The sequence below is a fragment of the Balaenoptera borealis genome, assembly GCF_965194805.1.
Source record: "Balaenoptera borealis genome assembly, chromosome: 3".
Classification (NCBI taxonomy): domain Eukaryota; kingdom Metazoa; phylum Chordata; class Mammalia; order Artiodactyla; family Balaenopteridae; genus Balaenoptera; species Balaenoptera borealis.
The window spans coordinates 112,037,424-112,049,167 of record NC_138866.1 but is presented as its reverse complement, the minus strand read 5'-3'; the positions used below and the strand labels follow the sequence as shown (position 1 = coordinate 112,049,167).

Genomic DNA, 11,744 nt, shown 5'->3' with positions numbered 1-11,744 from the left:
CTGATGCCAAGGGGAGCCCAAGGAAGCCTGTGGAATGCCCAGCCAGAGGACCTGCTGGATTCCTCCCCACACGCCCACAGCTGGCATTTTAACAGAGACATCAAGGACAGGGCAGGGCAGGGCCGATGGTGACGGGATGGGGTGTTTCGTTGGTACCTAGACGGACGAAGACCTGGGGGGCGCCGCTCTGTGGGCCGGCCCATCTACCGTCACAGAGGATCCTTTCATTCACCAGGCTGTGAATGAAAGGTCAGCCTCTGTGCTCTGGGCAAATGCCATCCTGGGGAGGGCAGGGTGAGCGTGTGACATCTTCCTGAATAGCGATTCCCAAGGAGGCTGGAGAGTCGGCGCCTGGAGAAGGCAGCAGTCTGTCCCTGCTCTGAGGCAGAGGCATGCTGCACACGATTACCCTTTTGCGTGGGGAAGGGTGGAGATGGCGTGATAACGTGGTAACCGGTGATTCTGCAGATGCAGGATGCTGGCAGTGAAGGGATGGAGCAGAGTAATAATGGTAGGAGAAGCCGGAGTCTCCTCTGTGAACCCCTTCCCCGTACCACCCACCCACCTCTCCAGGTGATCTTGAAGGTGGCGACTTCCCACCTCACTCCATCAGGCGGTGCTGTGGGCCCTGGTGGGAGGGGGCTGGGTGCTCAGGTCCCACCTCCACTGGCAGCCTCTGTACATGTCTGTGGAACTGAATGGCCTTTTCTGCTTTGTCTGTGAAACTCTTGGCCGGTGGAGAAGATTCTTTGCCTGGAGAGGAGACCCAGCAGTGGGCATATTTGAGGAGCAGAAGAGGCCAGTTCATTGAACAAACACTGACTGTGCTCTGGCTCTGGAGGGAGGTGACAGATAAGGACAAGACAACCCCTGAATAAAAGACTCAGTGTCTGGGACAGATGGGGCCCCAACCAACTGGGAGGTGAGGAAGGCCATGGTGAGTGAGAAAACAGGGGTACCTAATATTCCAGAAAACAGGAGGGAGACGAACTCTGACTGAGGAAGGGTAAGAGGGGTGGCAGAGGGCAGAAACATTCTCGGGGGGGAGGTCTTGCCCCCAACACTCCCCTCCAAGCTGTAGCCTTGTGGGGAAGGTACCAGGCAGAATTTGGAGGGCTGGGGATGAGCCCAGCTTGGTGTCAGGAACCTGGAGCTGTCAAATGGAGATTAAAGGTGAAGAGATTACAGAGATTTAAAAGAGGGAGACTTTCTGTTTTTAACTTTTTATTATGGGGGATTTTCAAAACTTGCACAAAATATTGAGAATGGCAGAGTGAATTCCACATACCTATTACCCAGCTTTGAAGTAATTTAAAGCAAACTTCAGACTGACTTACCTCATAAATTCTTCAGCAGGAATCTCTGATAGGGAGTTTCTTTTTACTATGACCACTGTGCCATTATCACACCTGACAAAATCAAGAATAATTACTTATTATCATCTGGATACACATTCTGGAGTCACATGCCCCTGCTTTTCTTAAGGGTGTCCTGTTATACTCGGTTTGTTCAAATCAGGATCCAAACACAGACCACACGTGGCAGTGGGATGTTATGTCTCTCAAGTCTCTTCAGTACAGGAGGGAGAGCTTTTGAAGCTTTTCCTGGGGATGAAAACTTGCTCAGAAAACTGAAGGTCCCGGAGAGAAGATTAAAAGTGAAGAGTGTATGCATGCTGAGACCTAACTCAGAAAAGTAAGGCCGGGTCAGGCAAGGAAAGGGACATTCTTACCTCTTTCCATTGGCTTGTTCAATGTAGGGACAACCTGCAGGAACACAGCCTCTCTGCAGCTCTCCCCACCCATGCATAAGGAGGTGGAGACTCAGGCCCCTATAAGCCTCACGTGCTCCTTTCCTGGTTAAACAGGGAGGTAAGGCCAGCAGGGCCCAGGCTCCAGCCAGCAAAACAGCCAGCAAAAGGAAGAAGTGGAGATGCCACCTACAGAGAGATGCCACTAAGGGAGATGAAGGAGCGAGGCTCAGAGAGACACTCCTGGGCAGGAGAGGAAAGTGGGTGCTCAGGTGTCCATGGCATTCAGTGGAGGATGGGGCTGGAGTAGTGACTCAGATGGAGGTTCGAAAAGTTGCAAACTGTTGGCAGTTTGTAGAGGAGGCCTGGTATTCATTTATTTATGATTTTATTTTATTTTTTTAATAGATCTTTATTGGAGTATAATTGCTTCACAATACTGTGTTAGTTTCTGTTGCCCAACAAAGTGAATCAGCCATATGCATACACATGTCGGCATACCCCCTCCCTCTTGCGTCTCCCTCCCATCCTCCCTATCCCACCCCTCTGGGTCACCGCATAGCACCGAGCCCATCTCCCTGTGCTGTGCTGCTGCTTCCCACCAGCCAACTATTTTACATTCGGTAGTGTATATATGTCGATGCTACTCTCACTTCACCCCAGCTTCGCCCTCCCACCCCATGTCCTCAAGTCCATTTTCTATGTCTACCTCTTTATTCCTGCCCTGCAACTAGGTTCATCAGTACCATTTTTTTTTAGATTCCATATATATGCGTTAGCATACGGTATTTGTTTTTCTCTTTCTGACTTACTTCACTCTGTATGACAGACTCTAGGTCCATCCACCTCACTACAAATAACTCAATTTCGTTTCTTTTTATGGAGGCCTGGTATTTAGACAAAGTCTTTGGAGTGCCTCTTCTGGAAAGCCAGGGTCTGTCTTTATGCCTGGGAGGATGGCTGCTGCTTCATCTCCCTGCTCTGTGGATGTCGGTGCTGCCTAGCTCTCCCCGATGGACTTTTTCAGAGACACTTGCATCTGCGTGAACAAAACCTGACTTTAGCCACAGCGGTCTGTCTTCTTTTCTCCTTTCCCAACATTTTTCTGAGACACCAAACGTGCTCCTAGGAGCCTGGTCAAAATCGCCCACAGTCTCTGGTATTGCTGAAGGACCACAAGGCTGGAAGGTGGGCATTGTTTGTTTGCAGAAAGGGGAGGGTCAGGAGAAGGCAGAACAAACTCTGTTGCCCCTCACACCCTGAATTTAATCCAAAGTGTTGGTGCCACATTCCTTCTGGGAACTGATTTCACTGCAGAATTTATGTCTCTCTGCCTTCATGCCTAGATGACAGTGTCAGTGCTTGGTGAGCCTCTTAGCAACCAACAAGGCCCATTGATTGGGAAAGGCCAGCCTGACAGGTTTATGGCCTCTTCCTCAGAGTTCATGCTGTTTTGTGTAGCATATAGACAGGGCCCTAGAAGTAACTGCATCACCTCCCATGAACGGCTTCTGGGAATGGTCCGATGTGATATTTTAGTTGGGCATCTCTGCTCAGTGGCTGGCACTGCTGGACCAGTTGGAAGATGGGATTCTCACAGGATTCCCCTAGCCTGCCTGTCAACCTTCCATACATGGGGTTTAGCCATCTCTCTCCTCACAAGGGTGCCAATCAGTAAGTAGACAAAAAGAGGTCCCTTCACTCCCAGAGTCTACTAATTCCAGCTCATCAAACTCTCCAAGTGAAGTGCAAGAGTGTCCCTTGCAAGGGTTCGACTCGAAGGTGAATTGCAGACATTTGTGAAGTTAGAGGTAGAAATGTTCTGTGGGCTGGGAAGGCAGGATGCCAGTCACCTTGGGAAGGAGAAACTAGTTGCTGAGAGGTATGGGGAAGTGGAATTAACAACAAATGAATAAATATGGAATAAAATGTCAGGTAGTGACAGGTGCTATGAAGAACTGGGGCAGAGGCACAGTGAGTTGCATGGGGCAGCTGGGTGCTATTTTATATAGGGTGGTCAAGGAAGGACTCCTGAGGAGGTGACATTTGAGCGAAGACCTGAACAAAATGACAAAGTAAATACAGTAAGACCCGGAGACCTTGGGTTCCTGGACCAGCAAGCAGACCCATGCAATGAAAGCCACAGGGACAGGAAGGAGATGGGGAGAAAGTCAGGTTACAGAAGGACCCAGGTGATACAGGCCTTGGGGTTCTTGGTGAGCTTGTTGGGTTCTATTGAGAGTGCCCAGAAGCTGCTGGAACGTTTTATTTTTTTATTTTATTTTATTTTCTAAATTACATTATATTTTATCAAATCCTGCTTTTCAATTTATTTATTTATTTATGGCTGTGTTGGGTCTTCGTTTCTGCGCAAGGGCTTTCTCTAGCTGCGGCAAGCGGGGGCCACTCTTCATCGCATTGCGCGGGCCTCTCACTGTCGCGGCCTCTCTTGTTGCGGAGCACAGGCTCCAGACGCGCAGGCTCAGTAGTTGTGGCGCACGGGCCCAGTTGCTCCGCGGCATGTGGGATCCTCCCAGACCAGGGCTCGAACCCTTGTCCCCTGCATTAGCAGGCAGATTCTCAACCACTGCGCCACCAGGGAAGCCCTGCTGGAAGGTTTTGATGCCAGGAAAAGGCCGGCTCAGCACAGATCAGTTGCCCTCTGCCCTCTTTTGCATCTCTCTTCCAGGTGGGACCTAAACCCAGGGCTGGGCTTGCGGAGGAGATGAGAGGTGGTTAAGGAAAGAGCTGGGAGAGCAGGGCATGGCCTGATGGTCCCCTCAGAGCCCCCATCCTTTTCTCTTCTCTCTCCTCTCTGCCTTCCTCCTTTTCCTCCTCTCTCCCCTCCTGCACTCTTTGGCCCAAACCACCGTGTCCCATTTTGGGGGAGTGAATAGTAGCCCCTGGCTCTCTCGTCTCCCCTCTGTGTCAAGGTTGCGTGCACTCTCCTCCCTGCTCCCTGACCTCCCCAGGACTCTGCCTCTCACCTTGCTGATTCCCAGGCAGAGCTGTGGGGAGTCATGGGGTCATGACACCCTTCTGTGGTCTCACGGCTGGGCTGATCCAGGTGCCTGGGCCTCTCACCGGTGGGAATGGGTAGGTCCTGGGACTTCGTTCTGGTTTGATTCTGCAGCAGCTCAGGGGAACAGTGTATCCGTACAGCTCTTCAGCGCCCACTGTCTCGTGCTCTGGATCAGGAGTGGGTAGTGAGGAAACATTGACAAAAACATGAAGGAAATTCTTCCTGCTGTTGTTCACTGGTGGGCTCACTCCACTGCAGAGCTGCCCGAGAGAGGTGCTAAGTGTAATAAAGGAGCACACATGTTTTGGTCATGCTGGGAGGGAGAGACAGTGTTTCTTGGAAGTTATCCTGGAAGAGGTCATGTTTGAATTGGGCTTTGAAACACACAGAGGCCGTCCTGGAGGAGGGAGATTGGGTAAACAGGGAAAGGGCCTCCTGCCAGAAGATGGCAGGTCCAGAGCAGTGTGGGCCGGCCATATGCACTGGCTTCCACTGGCACCTGGCGCCATGATGAAAAATAAACAGGCATGGATGGAGGTGTGCTTGCAGTGTGGTTAGGAGACAGGGCCAGCATCAGGAATCAATGAGTGACCTCACTCAGCGGTCACTGAGGTGCCAGAGGAGGCACTGCTGTGAGGAGGCTGTCAGAGCAGAGAGAAAAATAGAGCTGGGTGGGGATCGCCCCGGGCAGTTCATTCCCTTGAGGTCACGGAGTCCTTTAAGAATCGTTGGAAGCTATTGACTCTTCTCAGAGGAAATGTATGTCTGTACCTATACACTAAGTTTTTTTTTTTATTGAGCTATAATTCACATACTATAAAATTCACCATTTGAAAATGTACAATTCAGTGCTTTTCAGTATATTCACAAGGTTATACAACCATCATTACTATCTAATTCCAGGACATTTTCATCACCCCAGAAAGAAACTTCACACCCTTTCATAGATAGTCATTCCCCATTCTCCCCTCTTTCCAGCCCTGGCAACTACTAATCTTTCTGTCTCTGTGGATTTGCCTATTCTGGACATTTTATGTAATTAGAATCATACAATATGTGGCCTCTTGTGTCTGGCATCTTTCACTTATTATACTGTTTTCAAGGTTTATCCATGTTGTACTATGTATTAGTACTTCATTCTTTCCATGAATGGATTTTCCATTCAGTTCTTCCATTGAATGGATATACCACACTTTGTTTGTCCATTCATCAGTTGATGCGCATTTAGGTCCTGTCCACTTTTTGTCTATTATGAATAATGCTGCTATGAACATTCATGTACAAGTTTATGCACTAAAATTTGCAGACCATTTCAGGAGGTTCACAGAACCCCTGAAACCCATCTCTTGATTTCTCAATCTAGGAAAACCTTGTTTTATGAAGAGGCAGGAATTCATGAGGGAATGGACTCCTCACATTGGAGTCCATTAAATACGTCCAGTTTGTTTTGTATATCAATTACATCGCAATAAAGCTATTATAAAAATAAAATAATTTATAAAAAGATGGAATGGAGAAGACAGGAAGGCTATCAATAATATATTACTATTTATTGAGCAGCTCTAAGCTAAGCACTTTACATCCCACATTTACTTAATCCTAAACAACCCTGTGACACAATGTTATTTATTATCCCCATATTACAGATGAGAAAACTGAGGCTCAGAGAAGCCATGCCAGGTTTCTTGGAGAAGTTAGGGTTTAAGCTAAGCCTTGACTGCCAAGCAGTGAAAGGCAACTACACATCCCATCTCCTCTCGACCCCCATCAAAGCCCCTATTTCCTTACATTTATTTTTGAATGGAGTACTAATGCCCCGTCTGAGGCATCCGTTTTGCTAGGCCCAGAACTGGCCCAGTGCACAGTGGGCATCCTGGGCTGCTGTACGATAACCCTTCCCCAGAGTGACCCATGGTTGAAGGACCTGCCTGCCTCCTGCTCTTCCCCTTCGGAGAGGTAGGGGCTGAGCGTCCAGCCCAGCCAGCGCGCACATCTGCCTGCGGTAATAATAGCGCAGGGGTGCCGGGGGCACCTCCGGAACAGCTGAGACTTCTGGAGCCGTTGCCCTCAGCGTGAGGTTCCTCTGCATGCCCTGCCCAGCAGGGAGGTCCCGGGGTCAGGCTAAGGATGGCGTGTGGTCAGGGGTCCTGCTGCCGTCCGAAGCCCAGCGTCAGCCGCCATGCTCTGCTTTGTCTCCCAGCCTGTGGACAACCAGCAAGCCCTGGTGCGCAGGGAGTCCCTGGTCAACCTGGAGAACTTCAAGAAGCAGTATGTCCGCAGGCGGTGGAAGGTGGGTCAGGGCTTAGGGGTGGGGGCGGGGGGCCCAGGTGGGCTCCTGCTTCCCTCCAGGGTCTCGGTGCACATTCTCACCTGGCGGTTCCTCTCCTCTCCCTCCCTCAGCTCTCCTTCAGCATCGTCTCCTTCTGTAACCACCTCACCCGCTCCCTGATGAAGAAGGTGCAGATGAGGCAGAACGAGGACCTGGTGGGTAAATGCAGTGCCCTGATTGGGTGGAATTCTGGGTGTGGCCTGGAGCTGGGGGGAGGGGGGCGGGGAGAGGAGGTGGGGCTTAACTGTTTCTGGCAGGCTCTGCACTGTGATCTGTGTTAGGGGGGACCACTGGGGTAGTGCTGGGAGGGGGCGCTCCAAGGGGGCAGCATGAGCCTCTGGAGGACCTCGAATCCTTTCCTGGTGGGCTTTCAAAGGGACTGCTGTTGCCACTCCACAGCCCCAGGCTTCCCCTGAGGACCTGTAGCCTGCCAGGGACCGTGGGAACACTGGACAATGAGACTACCGGGGGCAATCCAAAATCAATTCCTGACAACCCAATGATCTGCTTTAGAATGAAAGCTTTACATTCATTTGCCGATTTTTCCGTTTCTGTTTTGCTTTAGATTGCCAATAATAATAAAAACAATAATATTTAGATGATATCTTATATTTGATTAGCTTGTTGCAGTTTTACGTACATCTAAAATGAGAGACTTACAATGTAATATAGTAGTCAAGAGCATGGCCTCTGGAGGCAGACTGCTAGGATTCAAATCTTCCACTTACTGTGTGACCTTGAGGAAATTACTTAACCTCTCTGTGCCAAAATGTCATCATTTGTAAAATGGGGTTAACAATAGTTCCTACCTCACAAGGTAGTCATGAGGATTAAATGATGACATATTCTTAGAGCCTGGCATTTTAAGTGCTCAATATTTATTAGCAGCTATTATTGTTGTTTAAAATCCTCTTGTAGACTGTAAAATGCAGCGCTGGTGCTACGAAATGCAGTGTTAGTATTGCAGCTGGTCGAGGTTCCCTGACAGACCCTCCGCACTGCTCACTGAGTGTGGTGAGGGCCCCAGGAGTGTCTAGGATGGCACAGGTCAGGACGGAAGGTGACTGCCTGCTCAGGAAGAGGCTGGAAGGTGGCAGCCTGAGGTGAATGGGCTGTCAGCCCTGGGCAGCCTCGGGGCGCACAGCACTTAGGCTGCATCGCAGGACCTGGCACAGCCCCTGTGCTCCCTCCACCAGCCTGAGCTCTTCTTGATTCTCACTCTTGTCCGGAACTTGAGGATTTATGGCTCCAGAGACCCAAAACAACTGTGTGGCTTTGGCCAAGCCATGTCCCTTCTCTGGCTGCCTTCCTCATCTGCCGTGAAAGGGGACTGGACTTGCTCCCTCTGAAAATCCCTGTTAATCACAAGCAGACTGTTCTCCAGCTTTGTTTTGTATTGTATGGCTCTGACTCATGCTAAAAAGTTTCTATTCAGCAGAGCTTGAGTTATTTTTATTGTTATAGCTGGGCTTGGTCCAGGATGTATTTGGCTAAAGTTGATCTTGACCTTGCATTTCCAGCTGGGTCAGGCCAGAGGAAGGAGAGAGGGCCCTGGATAGGCACATGGCTGACAGCGGGCGTGCCTTTCAGGCCGAGTTGCCCTGATACAGTGCTGGCCATTGGGAAAGAGGAACAGAGAGTAATTAAAAAGCGTATAAAACTCTTTCCTAATTTTTGTCCTTGTGCAAACATTTAAAATAGTCCTCTTTTTACTCAAACAGTCAGCACCTGATATCAGCTCAATGGCTCACCCTACATGTGGAAAAGGAATGAGTCCCAGGGGACTTCCCTGGTGGTCCCGTGGTTAGGACTGTGCGCTTCCACTGCAGGGGGCCCGGGTTCGATCCCTGGTCAGGGAATTAAGATCCCTCCATGCTCCATGGCGTGGCCAAAGAATTAAAAAAAAAAAAAAAAGGAATGGGTTCCAGACATCTATTATTCAGTTTTCCAAAAGGCATTTTCCCTAAAAAAAAAAAAAGAAAAGAAAAGAAAAGGAAAGAAGATACGTCCTTTTGTTTAGGAAGCATTAAAATTGAACATCTGACAATAGATTTTTTTTTTATGACTTGCATTAAGTCTTTCTGAATTAGGACTTTGTTTAATAGTTTTAATAATTTAATTAGATGCATGTGGCGTGAATGAAAAAGGCACGGTGACCACCAGGGTAGCTGCTCCACTCTGGCTTAACCATGTAGGAGCTGATGGACTGCACTTTACTCTTTTTCTCTTTCATAAAAATGCAGCACGGAAGCCATTTCCCTGGAAAGACTACATGGCAGGGCTGGCTAAAGGTGCAGCTTAAGCCAGTCAAAGAAGAGGGGGTGAGGTGGCCGTCAGAGTTTGGGGAGATCCCTGTGGCTATCCCTCCCCCATTCCCTCTAGGCTGAGTTCAGGAGACCCACCAGCCCACAGACCAGCTATCCAAGTTGTCTTGACTATGTGGCGGCCACAAAGGATACCAGATACAATTTTCATTATTATTATAATTTGGCCTCTTCTGGTACCCGATTTCCCCTAGATGCTCTTCTCTGCCTGTATTCCTTCCTCCTGGGAAGGCGGCCTCAAGGCAGTTGGTCTGACCCCATTTCAGGTCCCTCCCCACCCCCATCCCACCCACCCCTGGTCTCCGGACAGAGCAACAGGCTTCCCCTCAATGTCCGTCTCCCTGGTTTACAGGCCCGTGACCCAGGTGTATCAGCTCAGGTTGCCCAGCACGACCCCATTCCTGGCACCTTCTGACCCTCTTGCCCTGGGTCTCTCTTTTTTTCTCTCTTCCAGAGGAATTGTGAGAGTGACACGGAGGAGGACATCGCCAAAAGGAAAGCCCTCCACCCCCGGAGGAGGAGCAGTACCTCCTAACCGGCCAGGCTCAAGGTGGCCACCAGGGAGGCCTGGGCCCCGCAGGGCTCCTTTCTGTGCAGACTCTTGGACCCCGCTTGTCGCCAGCACCCAGGCATTCTGCATCCCTGAGCACTTTGCAAGAGAGATGGGCATGCAGGATTCAGAAGCATTTGCGGCGGAGCCAGGAGACCCTGGGAGCTGTGGCTGTCACCTCCTGGGCATGCAGGGGACGCCAGCATTCCCAAAGCTCTTAATCCTCCACGAAATGGGCTTTCACCTGCTGCCAACCTCAGAACCTGGGATGCGGATGTGGACCTAAGAAAATGATGCAGATGACCATCATCATCATGGGTGAAGATCAGATTCAGGCAGCTTTCCTCACAGGACGAGGGAGTTCAGAACCAGCCTGGTCAAAACTTACACCAGGAAGACAGAGGCCTCGCCCGTGGGAACAAGATAAGGAGTGAAGTGAATCTTGGGGTGTGAGGGACCAATCCTGTGACCTCCCAGAACCCACATGGAGTCCACGTGTCATGCTGGCCAACATATCAAACCTTCCAAAGCAGCCCATTTTCAGCCCACTGTGTTGTAACTTTTTTCACTTTTATTAAACTTCTGGTTTACCTGATGCTCGGCTTCTTTTAGGACTCTCCCGATCTGATTTTCTTTAGCTCAGGTGCCTGTGACTGTCGGGTAGCACCTGGGGTGCTGAGTGGATTGCACCTCCGAGGGTCATACTGAACCACCCCCCTCTGGACTGCAGGGTGCCTACATCCTTCCCTAAAGGAGTGCAGCCCAAGAAAATCAGCCCAGATACCAGCATATAATGCCTGTGCTCCCTCCGCTACGACAACAGTCACCCCTGCTGGTGTGGACTGAGTTGTGTCTCCCAACCTCTGGTACCACTGAGTACTTGGAGACAGGTCTTTAAAGAGGTAATTAAGGTAAAATGAGGTCACTGAGGTGGACCCTAATCCAGTATGACTGGTGTCCTTATAAGAAGAGAGATGGGACACACAGGACCATATGAAGAGACAGTGAGAAAGCGACCATCTACAAGCTAAAGAGAGAGGCCTCAGAAGAAGCCAACCCTGCCAAGACTCAATCTCAGACTTCTGGCCTCCAGAACTATGAGAAAATAAATCTCTGTTGTTTAAGCCACCCAGACTGTGCTGCTTTGTTGAGGCATCTCTAGAGAACTAATACACCTGCCAACGATGGCCAAGATATGGGCAGGGGGCTTTATGAAAATGTGGTTGGAGAAGGTCAAAGAGGGACCCACAGGGAGAAAGGAGAGGAAAAAAAAGATGGATTACCTGGACCCTTGAGTGAAGATGGCAAGAGAACTTTGACAACATAGAAATCTGGGCCCTGCTTTCCAGGCCAAAAGAATGGTGGTGCTGATCAGAAACCCAAGAGAAGACCCTTGGAAGCCAGAAGTAAAAAGGGTCAGGGTGAGGCACCAAGGCTGAGAAAGTACATGGGAAGAGGTGGGAAGAAAGGGAGAGCAGTTTTGGAAGGTGAGTGAGGGAAAGTGTGCCAGGAAGGAAAGAGGGGAAGAAAGTAAGGGTGGAAAGGAAAGGGTACGGGGAGAAGGGGAGGCATTCTTTCCCTTTGTCAGCAGCAAGTTTTAAGCACATTGTGTGAGAGAGTGGGCCCAGCGGCCCTCATCCAGTGAATGATCCAGGGCAAAATGGCCCCACAGAAACAGAAAGGCAGTCCAGTTTCAGAAAAGCTTCCAGCCAGAAATGGAGCGGCCTGCAAGCTTGTTGAAGAAAGCTCTGCCGTTGCCTTGTAGTTCT

The 11,744-nt window shown here is 50.0% G+C and overlaps 1 protein-coding gene across 1 annotated transcript in view; it reads left to right on the top strand.

Moving 5' to 3' along the window:
- The window catches only part of DAPK2 (death associated protein kinase 2), a 128,647-nt gene extending 118,544 nt beyond the window's left edge, over positions 1 to 10,103 (top strand). Inside the window, exons 10-12 of the mRNA XM_082383376.1 lie at positions 6,973 to 7,062; positions 7,173 to 7,256; positions 9,880 to 10,103. Of these exons, the coding sequence (XP_082239502.1) occupies positions 6,973 to 7,062; positions 7,173 to 7,256; positions 9,880 to 9,960 (255 nt within the window). The 3' untranslated portion in view covers positions 9,961 to 10,103. The remainder of the gene's footprint in view (positions 1 to 6,972; positions 7,063 to 7,172; positions 7,257 to 9,879) is intronic.
- The last annotated feature ends 1,641 nt before the right edge of the window (positions 10,104 to 11,744 follow it).